General features: G+C 42.7%; 1 protein-coding gene across 1 annotated transcript in view; it reads right to left on the bottom strand.

Annotated features, from left to right (window-relative positions):
* LOC117526855 (chromodomain Y-like protein 2) overlaps nt 1-25,070 on the bottom strand; it is a 162,223-nt gene that overhangs the window by 79,879 nt on the left and 57,274 nt on the right. Inside the window, exon 2 of the mRNA XM_034188934.1 lies at nt 6,141-6,738. Coding sequence (XP_034044825.1) covers nt 6,141-6,738 — 598 coding nt within the window. The remainder of the gene's footprint in view (nt 1-6,140; nt 6,739-25,070) is intronic.

Here is a 25,070-nt window from a genome sequence, read left to right as displayed (position 1 = left end):
TATGGCGGTGGGATTTATATTTGATAATGACTGGTGTGAATTCCAAGACAGATTCAGTGACTTTGAGTCATGTATCCATCCTCTGAAATGACTAAAGAAAACTGATTGTAAAAGCAATGATTCGTAAAAACAATAATCCTTTGATTTAGTTTCTACTTACGGCCTCTGAGATTGGAGCATATCTTTATTTGACCCCCCCCCCCCCCCCATTTCAAATGCATTGTAGTTGATTAGGACACCATGGTGGCTTAATACGTCTGTTCTGTTGCTAATAAAATGAATTAAAGGAATAGGAAGCATAATTCCATACTATGCCCGTATGCAACCCATACGAGAGGGAGAACAGATGCGTCATAAGTCTGGACATAAATGTCTCTACAGAATCTGACTGTTTTGTCTCTGTAGGGAGATCATTCCACAAAACAGGGGCATGGTAAGAGAAAACTCTGTTGTCTACAAATATGTTATTTACCCTTGGGATACAAGTGGTCCTGCACCCAGAGAACTCTGTAACTTGTAACTCTTTGTACAACCCCAATTCCAATTAAGTTGGGGCGTTGTATATAATGTAAATAAAAATGGAATACAATGATTTGCAAATCCTCTTCAATCTATATTCAATTGAATACACCACAAAGACAAGATATTTAATGTTAAAACTGATAAACTTTATTGTTTTTGTGCAAATATTTGCTCATTTTGAAATGGATGCCTGCAACACGTTTCAAAAAAGCTGGGCCAGTGGGCTCATTAAAAATGAGCAGTGACAGAGCCTTTGCAGCAGCTGCCCCCAGGCTCTGAAATAGTCTCCCCTTTAATATTAGAGCATCCCTGTCTGTAGAGACTTTTAAAGCGTCTTTAAAAACCTATTTCTTTTCTCTGGCATTTCCTAAATGAGCAATTACATGCGACTACTGTCTGTTTAATTTATGGACATATCATGTGGTTCAAGGAAACTAATTGTGGCTAAAGAGGAAATACACCATTTACCTACACTGGCTAAGCATTAAAATACCATAGATATAGCTCAGCTTGGTCACCTCAGTTCCCAATCAATCTGGGACAGGTAGGTCCCAGGTTGTTGATGCTGATCACCGAGCTGGCGTATTGTAAAATCCCAGGTTTTTGGTGCAGAGAAGCTCATGCAGCTGTCCAAATTATCCAAATTATTTTCAAAACTCTTTCAGGATGTCCTTATCTTATCAGAGCCAATGAAACATTGACTGGAAAGAGGAGTTTTTTTTATTATTATTATTATTGATTGCATTGTTACAGTATATTCTGGACGATAAGGTGCGTTTTTTTGTTTTTTAGTTTGGGGGGTCCTGTGATTTAATCAATCAATCAATCAACTTTTTTCTTGTATAGCGCCAAATCACAACAAACAGTTGCCCCAAGGCGCTCCACATTGCAAGGCAAGGCCATACAATAATTATGAAACACAGTCTACGTCTAAAGCAACATAACCAAGGGATGGTCCAGGGTCACCTGATCCAGCCCTAACTATAAGCCTTAGCGAAAAGGAAAGTTTTAAGCCTAATCTTAAAAGTAGAGAGGGTATCTGTCTCCCTGATCTGAATTGGGAGCTGGTTCCACAGGAGAGGAGCCTGAAAGCTGAAGGCTCTGCCTCCCATTCTACTCTTACAAACCCTAGGAACTACAAGTAAGCCCGCAGTCTGAGAGCGAAGCGCTCTAATGGGGTAATATGGTACTATGAGGTCCCTAAGATAAGATGGGACCTGATTATTCAAAACCTTATAAGTAAGAAGAAGAATTTTAAATTCTATTCTAGCATTAACAGGAAGCCAATGAAGGGAGGCCAACACGGGTGAGATATGCTCTCTCCTGCTAGTCCCCGTCAGTACTCTAGCTGCAGCATTCTGAACCAACTGAAGGCTTTTTAGGGAACTTTTAGGACAACCTGATAATAATGAATTACAATAGTCCAGCCTAGAGGAAACAAATGCATGAATTAGTTTTTCAGCATCACTCTGAGACAAGACCTTTCTGATTTTAGAGATATTGCGTAAATGCAAAAAGGCAGTCCTACATATTTGTTTAATATGCGCTTTGAATGACATATCCTGATCAAAATAACTCCAAGATTTCTCACAGTATTACTAGAGATCAGGGAAATGCCATCCAGAGTAACGATCTGGTTAGACACCATGCTTCTAAGATTTGTGGGGCCAAGTACAATAACTTCAGTTTTATCTGAGTTTAAAAGCAGGAAATTAGAGGTCATCCATGTCTTTATGTCTGTAAGACAATCCTGCAGTTTAGCTAATTGGTGCGTATCCTCTGGCTTCATGGATAGATAAAGCTGGGTATCATCTGCGTAACAATGAAAATTTAAGCAATACCGTCTAATAATACTGCCCTAGGGGAAGCATGTATAAAGTGAATAAAATTGGTCCTAGCACAGAACCTTGTGGAACTCCATAATTAACTTTAGTCTGTGAAGAAGATTCCCCATTTACATGAACAAACTGTAATCTATTAGACAAATATGATTCAAACCACCGCAGCGCAATGCCTTTAATACCTATGACATGCTCTAATCTCTGTAATAAAATTTTATGGTCAACAGTATCAAAAGCAGCACTGAGGTCCAACAGAACAAGCACAGAGATAAGTCCACTGTCCGAAGCCATAAGAAGATCATTTGTAACCTTCACTAATGCTGTTTCTGTACTATGATGAATTCTAAAACCTGACTAAACTCTTCAAATAGACCATTCCTCTGCAGGTGATCAGTTAGCTGTTTTACAACTACCCTCTCAAGAATCTTTGAGAGAAAAGATGTTTATGATTTGATATGAAAGATGTTTGTTTATGATTTACAATCATAAACAAACTTGGGACATTGTCACTGTGATGCAGCAGTACTAAGCCACACTGGTGCCCTAATCAATCACAGTGGAATTAAATTGGAAGACGAATATACTTTAGACTTTCATTTTTAATTCAAGTGGTTTAGCAAAAACATTTCATCAGCCATTGAGAAATTACAGCCATTTTTATACACAGTCACTCCATTCCCAGAGGCCCTAAGTAATTGGAGAAACTAAATCAAAGGATTATTGTTATTACAAATCATAGTCCGTTTTCTTTAGTCACATCAGAGGATGGATGATCTTCAGGTGACATTTTTTTTCTCTCAATCTTCCGTCATTCTTTGGAGAGACATGCACACAAGGCACTCAGCATGTGTTATGTGCAAATAAATACAGTATTTCACAACTTCTTTTCACAGCATCTTTTTTTATGTTTCCAATAAAGGCATCCAGGTCGCTCCATTATACAGTAATTACTGAGTAGTCATGGTCTCATATGTTTTTGTGCAGTTTGAGCTCTACGAGAGGAGCTTTGGAATGTACTGTATGAACACACAAATAGTAAGGCCATGTTGTGTACAAATAGTCAATTTCTACAGAAATAGTGTCACGGGCACTGTAGATCATCTGGATGATCCAAGACATCACAATTTCAGCTAGAAAAGTGGGCATGGCCAAACTCCAAAGATTGTATCTTAGCTTCATAGTGGAGTAGAGCAGAGGAGGCTATTCTTTCACCAAACAGATAAGATCTAGGCTTACAACTCAGATGTACCTTCTGGCAATTTGTAGCTAAACTTTCAGTTTTTCTTTTGAAGAAAATCCTCCTCCATACCACTTCATCAAGAAGCTATATAACATGATACAAAATGCAAATTGCACTGTGCTCAATTTGTCCAATCACAGCCACATAAGCCTATAACTTCTTCTGGTGTCTTGGTGGCTTTCCTCACTCTTCTTGCACAGTCACTCAGTTTTTGAGAACCGTCTACTCCACACAGATTTAACATAGAGTGCCATACCGTTTGTATTTCTTTGTAATTGATGTAAATAAAGTCCAAGACATATTCAGTGGCAGCTTTACCATCAGAGAGCCTCGACCACAACAACCACAAAAGACTCCAAGCTGTCATTGATGTTAAAGGGGGCAACACACGGTATTAAGAACAGCGGTATGTAAACTTTGGATCAGGGTCATTTGCGTAGCTTCTGTTGTCATTATGATTTAAAAAGAGTAAACAGTTATTTGACATTAAATGGCTTCACTCAACCACTAACCATGAGCGAAAAAAACTTTGTGTTATCATTCATATTCTCTGAAAAATGGCCGTAAATAAATAAATAAATAAATAAATAAATAAATAAATCTGCCAGGGTATGTAAACTTTGGACCGCAACTGTATGCCAGGCCTGTATATGGTGCTGTAATATGTCCACAAAAAATAGAGAATACGACGTGGAGCGAATTAGTGTAGCAACAGAATCTAGAACTTTACAAAGTGGCACACAGAGTAAATAAAGTCTTTTAATCTGACCCGTTGTGTAGACTCATCATCACAGCTGAAAGCTGTTATCCACAACTGTTATCCACACCTTTGTTTTGGAACATGACACCTGGAAATGTGTGAATTCCTTATTGTGAAAGTTACTTGTGATTAAATTCAGGGTTTTCAAAGAAGTCCCTCAGTGTTTGTCTGCCCTGGGTGCATTTCTCAGCCTGAGCTGGATGACACCAGTGCTTTGTCCCACCAACAAGAAGAAAAAAGAACATCTTAAATTACACTGTTAACAACACCAACAACATGATGTTATTCATTATGAGCAACTGAGGTTACAGATTCAGTGCTATCTCTTCCTTTCAGAAGAGTTCTCCACGGTGACACACATCTGGTTTTTTCAGATTTATATGATTAGACAAATATTTCACTCATAAAAGAAAATAAACATAAGCAGAACAGATTGTGTTACACAAAATGAGTGCAACCATATTTGCTCTTTGACCTAATTTTTCACATGATGAGGTCATGATGACATCGTTGTGAGTGTAGTGAGTGTAGTTTGTTTCAAGTTGCTGAAATAGTTTGGTTTTTGCTGCCCAAATATCCACAAGTGGAGCTGGAAAGAAGTGAAGTCTGTGTCACCTAAAGAACTACCTGGGGAACAGCAGTGGGGACAGATAAACCAGTGACCCGGTGTCACCGACTGAACGCTCTCCTGGTTTGGTCCCTAAAATTCCATCCCCCCTGATGACGCGGTTCACTGATTATCACCTTGTTTCTGCTTCAAACTGCACTCCAGTCATTTATCTCAGCGACAGATATCTGAAGCTTTGTACAACAATCATTTACACATAAATTCAGCATTATTTCATCAGAAAAGGCAGTGGAAGTGATCAGAGTGCTGTGGCTAAACGAACTGCTAGCTGATGCGTTCACTGCACATCGGACATTCCAAAGCGTCACGTAATTTCACCTCATTTCTGCTTAAAACTGCCTTGTTTCTGCTTAAAACTCACTTTAGAATGATTTAAGAAGTTTTACCTTTATCATCTGATGGTTAATAATCCCATAAATCCATTTGATTGCTTTGGGTGAAGAGACTCAGAGTCTCAGACGTGCTGCTGTTGTCCAAAATGACACGTGCAGATGCAAAAGGTGGACCGATTTTTAGGGGCGGACTGTTTGCTCCAATTGGAGCTGTAGGCTATAATTATCCAAAATAAAATAAAAAAAAATGATTGAAACATTTTAGTTTCTATGTACTGAAACTAGAATATGTAAAACTTTTACTCTCTGAAATACCTGACAAAAAATATTGAACTTTTTCACGATATTCAAAATTTTTTGAGATGCACCTGTATGTATTGCTTCTAGCTATGTACCTAAAGTAGGTCATTTCACTGATTAGCTCATCTACCTGCCTGAAAAGTTTAACTTATTACAATCAGCTGGTTTAGTGAGTGGATTGAACAAATATGTGGTTAGACTTTTACCCCCTGAAGCTGGGATTACCCAACTCTGACCTGAACTGATTTATGTTTTTTAAAGCATTATATCAAGAAACTGAGCATTGCCTGACAGGAATTTATAAAGTAATTTAAATCACTTAAGTATAGGTTTTCCAAATACCAGTTTGAAATAAGTTAAATGGTCTGAAAACTTTCTCAACTCAAGGTACGGTCGTGGTTAGAATTGATTTGGTACCCATAAGCAAATAATCAATAGAAATGATGTATATAAATGCATAAAACCACCACACAGTACACATTATTTTTGTATTTCATTCCATTTTTTTAAACCTTACCTACTTCACCGGTGAACTGTTGCCCACTGGTATCTACGTCTCCGAGTTCCCCATCCTGTCTGTCTGAGGGCAGTTTATGCGAGTGGGCCTTTCCTGCCCTGTGCATGAGCAGCTCCATCTCTCCATTTTGAAGTCCATTATGTGGAACCCTGACCAGGGGCCTTGTTGATGTTGTAGCCTTATAAGTCATGGCTTTGCTTACTTTGTCCCCTAAAACGTGCTTCCCACATTCTATACCGGTTTTCTTCTGCTTTTTGCCAGGTACTGTCGCCACGCTTCCAACCTGTAGAACAGGTCCTATGCTGACCCCAGCAACAGGGACACAAATCCTTTTCTTCTTGTGAGCTTCTGATTGAGCTCTGGAGTGTTCCGTTACAGGTCGATGGTTGGCATTAAGGGACTGTTCATGAATTTTTTGAAGTCTGGGCCGCTTATGCGTGTGCAGTTGCATGCTATTGAACTGATCAATAAATTCCTCACAGTGCAGTAGGTGATGCTCTGGCTCCCAGGTGTCCTCCTTACTTCCATAGCCCTTCCATCTGATCAAGTACTCCCATTTGCCCTTCTTGTTCCGCCTCTTGTCCACGATCCGCTCCACCTGTATGCAGCAAACAGTGGTAAAGTCACTTAGTGTAACAGATATAGGTGGCAAGCAGCAGCATGTGCTACAAATAAGCATTTTATATCATCTTACATCTTTATATACTGTATGTTATTAAACTGTAGGAGATCATACACATATACAGCATTAGGCCAGTAATAATGTTTCAAGTTTTCCAATCCTGCTGTAATGTAATGAAAGAACAAGGTCAGATCTTGAAGCATGTGCTGGTGTTGCGCTTTGCCACATCCATGACATCATAGAATAGCCTTGGGTCATGGATAGCAACCACCCCAGCAAATAACCAGTCCATCCCCACCTCCAGAAAGTAAGCATGTATCTGCCGCAGCCAAGTGAAGTGTAGGAAGTAACAACAATGAATGTGAATATGTTGCAAGGTAGCTGAGTATGACGGCTCCAAGCATCCAAATCTTAGCTGCAGTAAGTGAAAGACAGACACAGACCAGGCCTAAGACTTTAAAATGTTCTTCAAAAAATATTTTGAAATAAATGTTTGAAAGTTTTTTCCTTATATACACTTTCTTTAGTTTTTGTTTTTTTTATGCTATTCTCAAAGCAATTCTTTGCATATTGGTGCCAGTCTTATCAAGCAGTTTGGATATCAGAGAATAACAAATGGTTGGACCTCTAAATCAAAATAAATTTTCCTAAACTGTTGCAGAAGTATGTGCATTCAAACAAAATCCAAACCTAAACAGTTTAATATATTGAGTTAATAATTCTGACCTACATATTGATGCACCCTCAGCAGGGTTCTGGCTAGAACCATTTTAGTGGTGGGTAAATTACATGATCACGGCTCACGGCCGGGGGTGTAAAGCCCCCAGAAGCTACAGGGTGTTACACCTCTAAAATGTTAATGGCAAGCTCTATTTTAGATGCATTAAAAGCAAGAAAAATAGACGACAAAAAAAAATTATGTTGGAATATTTGCCATTTATAATGTTTCTGTCAAAGTTTAAGTTAATAAAATAAATAATGTTGAAAAGGTTAAAAACACATTCATATTTGATGGGCATATAGCATTTGCTCTATTCTTCTTCTTTAATCCAGTGACGCAGGCAGAGTTTTTCTGTCATGACAGTTTTTTCCAACATAAAAAAATACAAAAACAATATAACTACTAATTGTCTTGTTTGAGCAAGAGCTGAATGAGGCTCCTCCACCCCCCACCCCCCCATGTATGCTCTCTCCTCCTCCTCCCCCTCACTGTCATTGTTCCTCAGAGCTTTTTGGAAATGGAAGCCTTTAAACTGTAAAATAAACCTTAAACTTCTGAATGTGTCAACATCTACTGACACTGACACTCAACATTTTAATGGAGGTTTTTTCCCTTTAAGTCAAAGCAAAGAGAGATGCACAGCTTCTCCATTCTGATCTGTTTTAAGTGCTGAAAGCAGCTGACTGCTGATCTCTCTGCCGTTTGCGGCTGAGGTACAAAGAAAACGAGACATATATTTGTTATTTCTTTAATTATTTGGTTGAAATTGCAAAATAAAACAAAAGTACAACACTATAAGCTTGAAATACGATCGAACTGGTACATTTTCCCGCAACATTTCAACTCATTTTTTGGAAAATCCGTGCTGGGTAGGAGTGGAAATTTGAACCCGAGAGCCGGGAGGAAATTTGCAGTGCTGGGCGGTACCACCCGGTGCTGCCCATCGTAGCTAGAAGCCTGACCCTCAGATCCTCACAACCATACAGTATGACACATAGCACCAGGACACTAAAGACTTGGACCTTCATTCACCTGCAAAGTTATCATAATCGCCACACACCTCTGTCCAGTGGCATCATGATTCCATAAGTTCATCCCAAGCATCTCTGGATCTCAAAGAAGGACCCAAGACAAGTGAATGTCTCTACAAGTTCAGTACTTTGGACGCATTTCTGATGGCCAAGTCCAGTATGTAATTAAAAGCCTGGATCTTAGTCAATCCAGAACAATCACAAACCCAAACACTAATTTCTTGCACAACATCTCAAGTGTTGCAGTCAGAGTGTCCATCGATTCTGCAAATATCACAGCATCATCCATGAAGTCAAGGAAAGTCAGCCTTTGCTCAGCCAAAAAATAAATAAATGGAGAAAAAGTGACGAAAAAAAAAAAAAAATCAAGCAAAACTGAACTGTCATCAAACTTATCAGCTCACATTCATTGTCTGTATAAATGTGGAGATGTTTTAAGAACATCAACATAAGTTTAACAAACTGAATATTATAACGTAAGATTTCCACTTATCTGCATATATGGTCTCAAATCAATAAATTGTAAGACGTCCATGATTTCCAAAAACAATTTGAAATGTGGACTCATCAGACCACAGCACACTTTTCCACTTTGCGCCTGTCCATTTCAAATGAGCTCGGGCCCAGAGAACGCGGCGGCGTTTCTGGATGTTGTTGATGTATTGCTTTCGCTTTGCATGGTAGTTTTAAGTTGCACTTGTAGATACAGTAGATGTAGCAACGAACTGTGTTAACTGACACAGGCATTGGCATTAAGCTTTTTAGTGTACTTGTCCACAGGACAAGTAAGCCTGGCAGTTTACTTGTCCTATAGGAAAAGCTGGTTGTCCGGACAACCCGTGAGTGAGATTCAGATTAAATATTTATCACATATACTTTGCTCTGACTTGTCACTTAATAAAAACCTGTCATACTTCTTCTGTTTGTAAGTACTTTAACTTTAATATTCCAACATAAGAATTGCAGCTGAAATAGAAAAATCATTATATTTCAACATTTTCTGGGACTGCGATTCAGATTAAATATTGATCACATCTACTTTTCTGTGACATATCACTTCATGAAAAAGTTAATACTGTCACTCTCCTGTGTGGGTGGTAAAATTTTGCAGTTTTATTTCCGATGTGGCAACAGAAACAGTTCATCTGTGGTAATACAGGGAAACATTGCCTTAATCCAAAAAAGTCACTAAAAGACACAAAACATAAATAACGCATGTCCTGTGATCTCATAGTTTTTCAAAATGTGGTGGTGATAGACACGTAATGATCCTACTTTGTCTTCTATTTCTGTAACTGCAGACTGTATGAAACCAACATATTTCATGTTTTGTGAGATCAGCTTTATTTTTATTTATTTTTTGCTAATATATATCCATTCCTACATTTGAGGCCTGCAGCATTTTCCAAGAAAAAAAAGCTTGGGACAGGGCAGTTTAGTGTTAATGGAAGAATTAGTTAATAATATTTACAGCCAGTTTTCTTGGGAAATAACCGGAGGATGAATACATGAACATTTCCAACTCACTGAATATTTCTTAGACTTCATTTATATCAATCATTCAGAAATACAAACAGTGTGGTACGTTATGGTAAATGTGTCAGGTAGGCAGTTCTCAAAAACTAAATGTCCATGCTGGAAGAAGACAAGTGAGGGAAGCCACCAAGACAACTTTGGAAGAATGTTTGGCTTCTGTGGGTGTGCGTGGAGAAACTGGGAATATAACAACATTTTCTATCTTCGTTTTACATACAGTTCCTACTTTTTTTTTTTTAATTTGTGGTTGTTTCTGTTCCATTTCTGAAATTAAAGAACTGCTATAAGGAAAAGTGTTAACATTTAACTTTATAGTAGAACAAACAAAAACCAAACTCTTATAAAGAAGGAAAAAAAAGCACAAACGTGCAGGAAAAACTGAACAATGCAGACTGATGTGACTTGTGATTTTTGAAAATAAGCAGTAACTTACTTTGAAATAAATGAAACTGCAGCCTAATAATTTTGAAAAATAAAAATCAGCACCTTGTATTTTAATTCTTTAATTCTCCTCCTCAGTCACGTTTTGTGCTTGAACATTAAACAACTACATTAAGTCATCTAAAATAAATATCTGTGGAAAATAACAGCCTGTTAAAGTTCAGAGTTCTCAGCTGCTTTATGTGATTTCTGCTTCTGAACATCACTGCAGAGTTTCTCCACATCAGGTTTTTTTAAAACACACGTGTGTGTGATTTTTATTCTGTTCATCCATATATTCTCATTTTAAGGAATTTTGACCAATTTATTTAATGTCATAATTTCATTGTAACTGTCACTGACACGCGCACAGTGTGAACAGGACGTACAGTCAGAACAGTCCAGAGAGAAATAAAGGCAGCGCCCCTACCCCCCCCTCTCAGCCAGCCAACTCTCACACACACACACGACTGCATCGATCGGACCCTGTCTTAATTTTAGACGGCTTTAACCAAAGCCGCCCGCTATTTTTTCAGCGTCTTTTTGAAAACTGACCGCTCAAATGACAGCAGGATGGCTCGCTGCCTAAAACCTTGGTTCTCGCTCCCGTCTGCTCCCGTGAATTTTTAATCCCGTACAGTCCCAATCACGTGATAAACAGCAAAGTTGACTCCCATCCCGTTGGATTCCCGTGATCCATGGGATTCCCAAAAACTGTCAGCCTCTACTACGAACACACACTCCATACAGTGGTCTCGCACACATTGTCATGTTTTCCGATTGTCCACTGTGTGGAGAGTGGCAGGAAAAACCGAAGACGCTTTCTCGCGAGTTGCAACACAAGACGTGATGTAAATAAATAACGAATGTGAACGTTTTAAACCAAAAAAATGGCACTTGTCGGGTCGGACAACGATTAGAGCATATTGCTTGTCTGATCACATTTTACATGATGCCTGTGACAATGGTTTTCTGAAGTGTTCCTGAGCCCACACGATAAGATCCTTTACACAATGATGTCGGTTTTTAATGCAGTGCCGGTCTGAGGAATCGAAGATCATGGGCATTCAATGTTGGTCTTCGGCCTTGCTGCTTACGTGTAGAAAGTTCTCCAGATTCTCTGAATCTTCTGATTATATTATGGACTGTAGATGATGAAATCCCTAAATTTCTTGCAATTTAATTTTTGAGAAACATTGTTGGACTATTTTTTCATGCAGTTGTTCACAAAGTTGTGATCCTCACCCCATCTTTGCTTGTGAAGAGCTCCTTTTATACCCAATCATGACACTCACCTGTTTCCAATTAACATGTTCACCTGTGGAATGTTCCAAACAGGTGTTCTTTGAGCATTTATCAACTTTCCGAGTCTTTTGTTGCCACTGTCCCAGCTTTTTTGAAACATGGTGCAGGCATCCATTTCAAAATGAACAAATATTTGCACAAAAAACAAAAAATTCTATCAGTTTGAACATTAAATATCTTGTCTTTGTGGTGTATTCAGTTGAATATAGGTTGAAGAGGATTTGCAAATCATTGTATTGTTTTTATTTACATTTTACACAATGTCCCAACTTCATTGGAATTGGAGTTGCATTTTACGTATAAGAACAAAAATGATTAAGACATGACCCAAGTAGTGGATAGTTTCAATAAATTCTTTGCTAATGTTGGGCCAGCTCTGGCAGCTGAAATTTCACACAGCCCCATGGGAAAATCAGCAATTAATTGACAGAAGTCCACACGTTTCTTTTCCAGTAGATGAAAGGGAAATTATTAAGGTAGTTAGTATATGTAAAAGTAAAAATGGATCATAATAATGTACATATGTCTTTAATAAAGCAAATAATTACTGAAAATGCAAAACCATTAGCATATATTTTTGAAAAATCATTTCAAACTGGAATTGTTCCAAACTCTATGAAAGTGGCAAAAGTGATACCTTTATCTGGTAGTAAACATCTTTTTACAAATTACAGGCCTGTGTCTCTACTGTCACAGTTTTCTAAGATATTGGAAAAGCTTTACAATAGCAGACTGGATAAATTTATAGAACGACATAACTTGCTGGATGATAGTCAATATGGTTTTAGAGCAGGTAGGTCCACTGCACTGGCTCTGCCGGATTCAGTAGAAAAGGTCAGTAGTCATATGGACCAAAGGGAAATAGTAATAGGTTTATTTATTGACCTGAGAAAGGCTTTTGATACAATAGATCACAACATATTTCAAAAGATGGAACTGTACAGGATCAGAGGGGTGGCTTTGAACTGGATTAAAAACTAATACAAAACCAGAAACAGTTGGTTAAACTCTGGGATTGCTGCTCTTCATATCTGGACATCGTTTGCGGGCTTCCTCAGGGTTCTGTGTTGGGACCAAAATTATTTATTCTGTACATTAATGATTTATGTAAATTTTCAGATCTGTTTAAGGGAGTTCTGTTTGCAGATGATACAAACCTGTTTTGTTCAGGAGAAAATCTGCAGCAATAATTGTCCGATTTACATATGGAATGATAAAGTTAAAGAGATGGTTTGATATTAATAAATTATCACAAAATTTGTCTAAAACTAAAATAATGTTATTTGGAAATTACAATAAAGTGCAAATTCAGTTAAATATACAAGGGGTAATCATAGAGCATGCCAAAGAAAATAAGTTCTTAGGTGGTGTTATTGATGAAAGAATTAATTGGAAAGCTCATATTCAACATATTCAAAAGAAAGTGTCAAAATGTATTGTAGTACTAAATAAGGTGAGGCATGTTCTTGATTGCAAAGCACTTTATACTTTATTGTTCATTGGTTGCTCCCTATTTGGCTTACTGTGTACTGAAGTTTGAGGCAATAATTATAAAACTACATTGCAATCATTATTCATTCTTCAAAAAAGAGCATTAAGAACGATTCACAATGTAGGGTATCGAGATCACACCAATTCATTTGTTATTAAATATAAAATATTAAAACTTCACAATATGACTATGTTTAAGACTGTGTAATTAAAGTGTAAAGTGAAAAATAAGCAACTTGTTGCGTGGGCCGCCCGAAGAGGAGGTACTGCTGGCCAACGCCAGAGGGCACCCTGCCTGTAGTCGGGTTTCAGGCACCAGAGGGCGCAGTTACCACCCAGGAGCCAGGACTGACAGCTGTCAGCAATCATCATCACTGCACCATAAAAACCTGGAGGAGACACCACATCTCTGCTGAGATATCAGCTTACCTTACAGGTAAACTCTCAGCCGTTTGACTGTGCCGTACGCACGTGTTCTCTTTCTCTGAGTTTTTGCAGGAGTTCCTGTTAACTGCTGTCAGCTGGGAGCTGGGTTTGTGGTTAGTGGAGGAGTGACGTCTTCACCCCTCACTCCAAACCGGATAAGCAGTACTTTCAGGTTCTTCCCGAACTGTGTTCCTGTGTAGATGGTGGAGGTGTTTTTCCCACCCTATTACAGTGAGAACGTGTTTTGCTGACTGCTTACTGGGTGTTCACACACCCACCCTTAACCTGTTTTTGTTCCTGCCAGCCGTACCGGATCTGACAGCTGGAAGCAGAGGCCACCTGGGGACTTGAGACTTAGCGGCTTTGGTATGCTGCAGGTCTTCGTTGGCGGCGGAACCTTGTGGGCCCCGGCTCTTCTCTGGATAGGCGTCTCCTACCCTCGGGCCTGCCCACACGTCACTTATTGTATCTTGTGATTGACTGTCTAAAAAAGCAGTATTCGACCTGTTTTGCACATTTGCCGCAATAAATTATATTTATTGGATTATCTATTGACCGTTCATTTACGCCCCTTGTTGTGGGTCCGTGCATTACACTTTCCCCAACAGGATATCTCGGCCAACGTCATGGACCCCGAGGGGCACAACCCACCCGTTGAACAGTCAATGGAGACGCAAGGTGCACAGGCTTCTGCAGGAGGAATAATGGGTGAGTAGCAGCAATTCTTAGCCGCCTTCACTGCTCGGTTGGATTTGGTAACCGAGCAGAATGTACTACTCAATCGTAGGATGGACGCTCTCACCGCACAGGTGGAAGCACGTGCACAGAGCGCGGCTGCTGCTCCTCCTCCTGCCAACCTGTTGCGGAACAGGGACCCTCCAGTGGTCCTTCAACGGACCCCCCCCCCCCCCCCCCCATCCCCTGAAGCATACATAAGTCCCCCGGAGCTGTACGGAGGCTGTGTAGAGACGTGCGCGGACTTCTTGATGCAGTGCTCGCTCGTCTTCGCACAGCGTCCAATAATGTACGCATCAGACTCCAGCAAGGTGGCTTATGTTGTCAATTTTCTTCGAGGTGAGGCACGCGCCTGAGCTACGGCCCTTTGGGAGCAGAATTCACGGCTCCTGACGACATACACTGGGTTCGTAAGGGAGTTCAGACAGGTGTTTGATCACCCAAATCGAGGCGAATCTGCTTCCACTTTGCTGCTGTCCATTTGACAGGGGCGTCGGAGCGCTGCGGAGTATGCAGTCGACTTCTGCGTCACGGCCGCTAGGGCCGGCTGGAATGCGGTAGCGCTCCGCGCCACCTTTGTAAACGGACTGTCTTCGGTCCTGAAGGAGCACCTGGTGGGTAGAGATGAGCCGCGGGATTTAGACGGGCTTATTGATTCATTTATTTTGATACATTTAGACAACCGACTGGAAGAACGTCGACGGGAGCGAGACCGCCCCTCTCCCTTCCCGGTCCGAAGCAGCCCCGCCTTCCCCACGCTCCAGAGCCAGGGTGCTCTGTGTGACGACAGCTCCCCCTGCTGATGAAGCTATGGACACGAGCAGGGCCAAAATAAGATCAGAAAACAGATAGAGGAGGCTGGCCAGCGGAGAGTTCTTTTTCTGCGGCTAATAACGAACATCTGGCTGACGTTTTCAGCAAAGATCTGGCACTCACGCTTCCCCCGCATCGACCGTATGATTGTGCCATTGATTTGATCCCGGGACCTGAGTAATCGTCCAGCAAACTGTACAACCTCTCACGCCCCGAGCGCGAATCAATGGAGACCTACATCCGGGACTCTTTAGCTGCTAGGTTGATCTGGAACTCTTCCTCCCCGTTAGGTGCTGGTTTCTTTTTTGTGGGCAAGAAGGACGGCGGACTCCGTCGATGCATTGATTATAGAGGGCTGAACGAGATCACGGTTCGCAACCGATACCCGTTGCCCCTATTGGATTCTGTGTTCACTCCCCTGCATGGAGCCAAAATATTTTTGAAATTGGATCTTAGGAATGCGTATCACCTGGTTCGGATCCGGAAGGGAGACGAATGGAAGACAGCATTTAACACCCCGTTAGGTCTACCTGGTCATGCCGTTCGGCCTCACTAACGCCCCCCGCGACGTTCCAAGCATTGGTAAACGACGTCTTGCGGGATTTCCTGCATCGGTTTGTCTTCGTATACCTAGACGATATCCTCATCTTCTCCCCGGATCCTGAGACTCATGTGCAGCATGTACGTCAGGTCCTGCAGCGGTTGTTGGAGAACCGGCTGTTTGTGAAGGGCGAGAAGTGCGAGTTCCACCGTACTTCTTCGTCCTTCCTGGGGTTCATCATCTCCTCCAACTCCGTCGCCCCCGATCCGGCCAAGGTTGCGGCGGTGAGAGATTGGCCCCAACCAGCAAGCCATAGGAAGCTGCAACAATTCCTCGGCTTCGCTAATTTCTATTGGAGGTTTATCAAGGGCTATAGTCAGGTTGTTGGTCCCCTTACAGCCCTGACCTCCCCAAAAGTGCAGCCCGATCCTAGCCACCAGTTTGTGGTGGAAGTAGATGCCTCTGACTCAGAGATAGGAGCCGTGCTGTCCCAGAGCGGGGAGTCCGATAAGGTTCTCCACCCCTGTGCCTATTTCTCCCACAGGTTGACCCCGGCAGAGCGGAATTATGACGTCAGCAATCGGGAGCTCCTGGCGGTGAAGGAGGCCCTGGAGGAGTGGAGACACTTGTTGTTTTTGAACTATTTGAAGAGTTTCAGTCAGGTTTTAGAATTCATCATAGTACAGAAACAGCATTAGTGAAGGTTACAAATGATCTTCTTATGGCTTCGGACAGTGGACTTATCTCTGTGCTTGTTCTGTTGGACCTCAGTGCTGCTTTTGATACTGTTGACCATAAAATTTTATTACAGAGATTAGAGCATGTCATAGGTATTAAAGGCACTGCGCTGTGGTGGTTTGAATCATATTTGTCTAATAGATTACAGTTTGTTCATGTAAATGGGGAATCTTCTTCACAGACTAAAGTTAATTATGGAGTTCCACAAGGTTCTGTGCTAGGACCAATTTTATTCACTTTATACATGCTTCCCTTAGGCAGTATTATTAGACGGTATTGCTTAAATTTTCATTGTTACGCAGATGATACCCAGCTTTATCTATCCATGAAGCCAGAGGATACACACCAATTAGCTAAACTGCAGGATTGTCTTACAGACATAAAGACATGGATGACCTCTAATTTCCTGCTTTTAAACTCAGATAAAACTGAAGTTATTGTACTTGGCCCCACAAATCTTAGAAGCATGGTGTCTAACCAGATCGTTACTCTGGATGGCATTTCCCTGATCTCTAGTAATACTGTGAGAAATCTTGGAGTCATTTTTGATCAGGATATGTCATTCAAAGGGCATATTAAACAAATATGTAGGACTGCCTTTTTGCATTTACGCAATATCTCTAAAATCAGAAAGGTCTTGTCTCAGAGTGATGCTGAAAAACTAATTCATGCATTTATTTCCTCTAGGCTGGACTATTGTAATTCATTATTATCAGGTTGTCCTAAAAGTTCCCTAAAACGCCTTCAGTTGGTTCAGAATGCTGCAGCTAGAGTACTGACGGGGACTAGCAGGAGAGAGCATATCTCACCCGTGTTGGCCTCTCTTCATTGGCTTCCTGTTAATTCTAGAATAGAATTTAAAATTCTTCTTCTTACTTATAAGGTTTTGAATAATCAGGTCCCATCTTATCTTAGGGACCTCGTAGTACCATATTACCCCATTAGAGCGCTTCGCTCTCAGACTGCGGGCTTACTTGTAGTTCCTAGGGTTTGTAAGAGTAGAATGGGAGGCAGAGCCTTCAGCTTTCAGGCTCCTCTCCTGTGGAACCAGCTCCCAATTCAGATCAGGGAGACAGATACCCTCTCTACTTTTAAGATTAGGCTTAAAACTTTCCTTTTCGCCAAGGCTTATAGTTAGGGCTGGATCGGGTGACCCTGGACCATCCCTTGGTTATGCTGCTTTAGACGTAGATTGTGGGGGGGTTCCCATGATGCACTGTTTCTTTCTCTTTTTGCTCCGTATGCATCACTCTGCATTTAATCATTAGTGATCGATCTCTGCCCCCCTTCACGGCATGTCTTTTTCCTGGTTTTTTCCCTCAGCCCCAACCAGTCTCAGCAGAAGACTGCCCCTCCCTGAGCCTGGTTCTGCTGGAGGTTTCTTCCTGTTAAAAAGGGAGTTTTTCCTTCCCACTGTGGCCAAGTGCTTGCTCATAGGGGGTCGTTTTGACCGTTGGGGTTTTTCATAATTATTGTATGGCCTTGCCTTACAATATGGAGCGCCTTGGGGCAACTGTTTGTTGTGATTTGGCGCTATATAAGAAAAAAGTTGACTGATTGATTGACTTGTTGGAAGGAGCCGTGGTTCCATTCACGGTTTTCACTGGCCATCGGAACCTGGAGTATATTCGGACCGCTAAGCGTCTGAACCCCAGGCAAGCCCGTTAGTCTCTATTTTTTGTACGTTTTGACTTCAGGATCACCTATCGCCCCGGGACCACGAACCAGCGGTCAGAAGCACTGTCCCGGGTGCATGAAGATGAAGTCAAAACGGAGCTGTCGGAGCCACCAGAAAACATCATCCCGGAGTCCACTATCGTCGATACACTGACGTGGGATGTGGAGAACATCGTCAGGGAGGCCCTGACGTGTCACCCGGACCCCGGCGGTGGACCATCTAACCGTTTGTATGTCCCACCAGCCGCTAGGACTGCAGTTTTGGACTTCTGTCACGGTTCTAAGCTCACCTGCCATCCAGGGTTTGCGAAGGACCGTGGCAGATGTTTGGCAGCGGTTCTGGTGGGCGTCTCTGGAAGCCGACGTCCGGGAGTATGTCCGGGCCTGTACCACCTGTGCCAGGGGCAAGGCAGTCCACCAACCAGAAAAGGGACTTCTCCAGCCGCTCCCAGTGCCTCGTCACCCCTGGTCCCACATCGGCCTGGACTTCGTCACGGGTCTCCCTGCGTCCCAGGGAATGACAACCATCCTAACGATAGTGGACCGGTTCTCCAAGGTGGCCCACTTCGTGTCCCTCCCGAAGCTCCCCTACAGCCCAGGAGACTGCAGACCTCCTGGTCCACCACGTCGTACGTCTGCATGGTATCCCTACGAATATCGTCTCGGATCGTGGTCTCCAGTTCTCCTCGCAAGTCTGGAGGAGTTTCTGTAGGGAACTGGGGGCCACCGTGAGCCTTTCGTCCGGGTACCACCCACAGACCAACGGCCAAGCAGAGCGGGCGAATCAGGAGCTGGAACAGGCCCTTCGTTGTATGACCTCCGCGCACTCGACGGCCTGGAGTCAACATCTGGCCTGGATCGAGTACGCTCACAATAGTCAAGTTTCGTCTGCTACCGGCCTCTCCCCATTTGAGGTGTGTTTGGGGTACCAGCCCCCTTTGTTTCCGGCCGTGGAGGGAGAGGTCGGGGTTCCCTCGGTCCAGGCCCACCTCAGGAGGTGCCGTCGGGTGTGGCGAACAGCCCGCTCTGCCCTGCTGAAAGCCCGGACGAAGGCGAAGAACCATGCAGACCGCCGACGCGCCCCGGCCCCAGAATATCAGCCCGGGCAGGAGGTCTGGCTGTCAACGAAGAACATTCCGCTCAACACGGAGTCACAAAAACTGATGGACAGATATATCGGACTGTTCAAGATCACCAAGAAACATCAGTCCAGCCGCAGTGAAGCTGGGAGTTTCAGCTTCACTGCGGATCCATCCAGTTTTCCATGTTTCCAAAATCAGACCATACCACACCTCAGACCTTTGCACCCCCGGACCAGCGCCGCCTCCTGCCCGCATCATCGACGGCGAGCCTGCGTGGACAGTCCGCAGGCTCCTGGATGTTCGCCGGAGGGCTCGGGGTCTCCAGTATATGGTGGACTGGGAGGGTTACGGACGTGAAGAACGCTCCTGGGCGAAGAGAAGATTCATCCTGGATCCAGCCCTCCTGGCCGAGTTCTACCAGCGACACCTCGACAAGCCTGGTCGGGCGCCAGGAGGCGCCCGTTGAGGGGGGGGGTCCTGTTGTGTGGGCCGCCCGAAGAGGAGGTACTGCTGGCCAACGCCAGAGGGCACCCTGCCTGTAGTTGGGTTTCAGGCACCAGAGGGCGCAGTTACCACCCAGGAGCCAGGAATGACAGCTGTCAGCAATCATCATCACTGCACCATAAAAACCTGGAGGAGACACCACATCTCTGCTGAGATATCAGCTTACCTTACAGGTAAACTCTCAGCCGTTTGACTGTGCCGTACGCACATGTTCTCTTTCTCTGAGTTTTTGCAGGAGTTCCTCTTAACTGCTGTCAGCTAGGAACTGGGTTTGTGGTTAGTGGAGGAGTGGCGTCTTCACCCCTCACTCCAAACCGGATAAGCAGTACTTTCAGGTTCTTCCAGAACTGTGTTCCTGTGTAGATGGTGGAGGTGTTTTTCCCACCCTATTACAGTGAGAACGTGTTTTGCTGACTGCTTACTGGGTGTTCACACCCACCCTTAACCTGTTTTTGTTCCTGCCAGCCGTACCGGATCTGACAGCTGGAAGCAGAGGCCACCTGGGGGCTTGAGACTTGGCGGCTTTGGTATGCTGCAGGTCTTCGTTGGCGGCGGAACCTTGTGGGCCCCAGCTCTTCTCTGGATAGGCGTCTCCTACCCTCGGGCCTGCCCACACGTCACTTATTGTATCTTGTGATTGACTGTCTAAAAAAGCATTATTTGACCTGTTGTGCACATTTGCCGCAATAAATTATATTTATTGGATTATCTATTGACCGTTCATTTATGCCCCCTGTTGTGGGTCCGTGCATTACACTTTCCCCAACACAACTGCCCCTCAGAATTCAAGAATTTTTCAAGGACAGAGGACAAATATAATTTAAGAGGTTGGTCGCTCGGACAACCAGGAAAGGCTTTTGTGTTTCTACCTGTGGCCCTAAAATATGGAATAATCTGGCGAATGAACTCAAGCAATGTCCAAATGTCAATCAGTTTAAATGCCAATATAAGGAACTGATGTTTTCTGAATATGTGAAAATTGTCTAAATTCTCTGAAAATTCAATTCATGTTTGAATGACTATATAGCTCTTGGTTAAAGTATGTACAATTAAGTCATTGATTTTTTTTTTTGGATTATGTGATGTGTCCAATTTGTGTGGATGAGGAATTTGAGTTTATTGATTATTTTAAGATGTCTGTGTTTTGCTGTTCTGCTCACTTTGTTTTGTTTTGGTTTTGTTGTGATTAAGTAAAAGTTGCTGAGATAAAAGGGGTAGGTGTATATAAGCTCTACCTACACCCATACGGTTGCATGGGTTGACTGGCTGAGAAATCAGTTTTGCTTTATTTTGGTTTGTTTTATTTTGTTGCAAAGTTCTTTCGTTGAACTGAATAAGCTTGAACATGAAACTTGAAGCCTAGATTTGATCTGTTTTGTTGTATGAAAATCCTTCTCTGCTCCACCTCACTATGAGGCTGTGAGTGGTGGTGCCATTTACTTAAGTTGCTATTTACATGTTAACTTACACTTTGAGATACTACTTGGGAGTGCCACATCTAAAAAGGTATATTTTTGTGACTTGTGTCAACTCTAAGATATGAACAAATTTTCTGTGAGGCTAAGATAAGAGACTGGGTGGACCTGAAAGGAACTGCTATCACAAAGGAACATTCAACCTATGCTTTAAGTCAAACTCACACAGCAAATACATACATTTTTAGGCTAGCTGAGAGCACAGAACATAAGAAAATTAAACTATTACACATAAGGATGACCTGCACTTCTGTAAGAAGTCAACTGCTAAATCTGATGCTACTGCTGGGCCACTATGCCATAAATTTGGAAAATTAACCTCTCAAAAGCACATATGGGCAGTATCCCCCTGCTACCAAGCCTGAACAATCATTGAATTCTGCATTTGGATTACCTTCTTCTGAATATATGTCACTTTAACAGATTTAGATCTTTCTCTAGATCTGCAAAAAATTCCACTTGTTCTTTACCTGCCATAAGATACAGTAAGGTTCATACGTGTTTGGACACTGTCCATTTTTATGACCAAAAAAGGCAATGTGGATCTTCTACCTCCAACCTAATCTCTTCCAATCCACCACCTGCAGGGGGAACAGCTGGGGTCACGTGCGCTGTCCCATCGCTGGCAGTGAAGGTCGAGGGCCTCAAAGCACCAGACCCGGAACAGCAGAGGACAGATCTGGGGTCGTGGAACGTCAACTCGCTGTGGGGGAAGGAGACAGAGCTTGTGCGGAGGTGGAGCACTACCAGTTAGATCTGGTGGGCCTCATCTCCCCACACAGCCTCGGTTCCGGAACCACTCTCCTTGGTGGGAGTTGGACCTTATTGTTCTCTGGAGCTGCACAGGGTGTAAGGCGCCATGTGGGTGTGGAGATACTCACGAGTCGCCAGCTGAGCGCTACTACGTTGAAGTTTACCTGGTAGATGAGAGAGTCGCCTCCCTGCACCTTTGGATTGCGGGGGGGGGGGGGGGGGGGGGGGGGGGGTGTTGGTGTTGGGAAGACCGACTGTTTGTGCATATGCACCGAACAGAAGTTCTGACTATTCGGCCTTCTTGGAGTCCCAAACTGGAGTCCTGCATGGGGCTCCAGTGGGGGTCTCCACTATTCTGCTGGGGGGCAGGAACACATGGAGAAGTGTGATTAGAAGGAACCGCCTCCTTGATCTAAACTCTAGATCAAGTGGGTTGTGCGTCTTTTGTTGCTGGACTTCTGTGCTAGTCATGGACTGTCCATAATGAACACCATGATGGAACATAAGGATGCTTATAAGTGTACATGGTACCAGAGCACCCTAGGGTGGGGGAGAGCTTTGGACAGACATGGTAAGCCCCATCGATTTCTATTTACTCACTAGATGGAGGACCGTGGCGATCCGCTCATTTCGTGACTGTTGCCAGAGCGCTGCCATCTTGGTTAGAAATGAATGTGGACATGATCAATGTTTTTAAAGAGAGTTTCACCATAAATCTGCATTTTCTGTGCTATTAGTGTGCTTTTATTTCTGCTACATTTATTCAAACTCAGTCCCACATTTGTACAGCCACTATTTGTCAAAACAAATACAGAAGAGGATCGGACTATTTAATAGACTTGAAAGAATTTGTTCATCCCAATCTAGATAGAAAATAATACCATCAGTTTGTCAAACACATTATGTCTGCCACGACACCAGATGCTAGTCTGATCCTTAATAAATTTCATTATGAAGTTAAAGATGGGAAATAATCAGGGGTGAAACTAAGAGCTTCACTCGCTCACATCATGTTAAATATATTAAATATTAAAGACTGCTCTTAACCCACCTGCAGCGCTGCGTTTACGCAGCACTTCTCCCCGAAAATGTCACATAAAATAAATAAATAAAACAGCTGCACCAGCCAGGGTGAAAGTAAGATGAGTCAAGTCGAAAAAAAAAAAAGTGACTGTCATGTCACCTACCAAATTGAGAAAAAAAACATTTCCATTCAATGCATTTGCTCTTACAGAATATCTTGGGATGGAAAACCTGATGTGAAGAAGAAACCTAAGGCTAATTAAAAAGGGATAAATTGAGACTTATGAAAGTGAGACTTCTAATTGAATAACTAAAGGAATGGTGCAATATTTATCACGACAAAGCATTCAGGCAGGAAAACTGAAGTCACTACTTTACAGAATACAGACCGACACAATAAAATAAATTATTTTCTAACCTCTATTCAGCAATATTACTAATTTCCCCAAATCATTTACATTACATATAATACACACTTATGAAAGCTTACGCTACAATTTATTATTATAAATTTTTTTAATTTATTTAGCCTTTATTTAACAACCTTTATTTGTCGCTGTACCCAAAAGCTGCACAAAACAGCATTTTCAGATCACTGTAACCCAAGTTTAAGTCAGCAAATAATCTAATGACTGACGATGTGGAATAACGCCAAGCAAGATGGCAGTTGCTGGCAACAGCTCACAAGCTGCATCTTCCATCTAGCGGATTATTTAGAAATCGATGGTAAGCCCAAACAAATGGAGGAGCCCACTGTCTGACAGACCTTCAACTCACACCTCCAGTAGAGCTTTTCTGGCATCCCTGTGGAGGTTGTAGGTGTTGAAACAGCATGGGCAATGTTCAAAGCTTCCATTGCTGAAGCTGCAGCAGGGAGCTGTGACCTGAAGAACTTAGGTGCCTCAAGGGGGCGGCAACTCTCGAACACCGTGGTGGACACCAGTGGTAAGGGAAGCCTACTGACTGAAGAAGGAATCTTTCTGGGAAATGTCATCTTGGAGGACTCTAGAGGCAGTTGCAAGGTGCCAACAGGCCCAAAGAGTGGCAATAGAGGCAGAACTAGCCTCTACTGATGAAATGGGTTTCCTCAGGCGGGTGGCTGGTGTTTCCCTTAGAGGTGGGGTGAGAAGTTCAGTCATTCATGAGGCTCTAGAGTAGAGCTGCTGCTTTTTTGCATTGAAAGGAGACAGCTGAGGTGGTTTGGGCATCTGGTAAAGGTGCCTCCTGGGCGCCTCCCTGGGGAGGTCTTCCAGGCACGTCCAGCTGGAAGTAGACCCCAGGGAAAACCCAGGACTAGGTGGAGAGATTATACCTCCACACTAGCCCGGGAACGCTTCGGGATCCTCCAGTCAGAAGTGATTAATGTGGCCTGGAAAAGGGAACATTGGGGTCCCCTGCTGGAGCTGTTACACCTGCAAGCCAATCCTGGATAAGCGGTGAAATATGAATCCATGTATGTATGACTGTATTTGTAATTTTGCCTCTCTACACCAACGTAACAGAGATAAAGTGAAAAAGGATGTACCTGTAAGTGTAGACTTCCAGCTTAAATTCAAGAATACTGCATTAACCACTTAAGAATTATGTCCATTTGTATACACAATCATCAAGACGTGCAAATACTATGGCACTGTATCGTAGATCTGTGTGGAATTGAGTGACTGTGCAAGAAGGAAACTAGTGAGGAAAGCCACCTGGGCAACTCTGAAGTAGTTATAGTCTTCTGTATTTGTGACTGATGCAAGAGCAAAAAAGCTGCACTGTGCACAGTTTTCCAAATCCAAGCGACAAGAGACTAGACTTAGACTTAGACAACTAAGAAACTAAGAAAAAGTAGTGAGTACAAACTACAACTCTGTTATAGTTTGTACTCACTACTTTTCTTCTTGGAGTCACTCATGCTACACCAGACAAATTTGGCATACAGTACTATGCTGTTCGTATTTCTTAAAGTCTGATATAAATAAAGTCCAACGCACTTTCACTGACTTGGAAATGTTTGTGTATCCACCCCTTGACTTGTCTGAAGAACCCTAG

This window comes from Thalassophryne amazonica, chromosome 2 (assembly GCF_902500255.1).
Source record: "Thalassophryne amazonica chromosome 2, fThaAma1.1, whole genome shotgun sequence".
In the NCBI taxonomy this organism is placed as follows: Eukaryota; Metazoa; Chordata; class Actinopteri; order Batrachoidiformes; family Batrachoididae; genus Thalassophryne; species Thalassophryne amazonica.
Note: the sequence above shows the minus strand (reverse complement) of the source record. Positions and strands in the feature narration are given on the sequence as shown.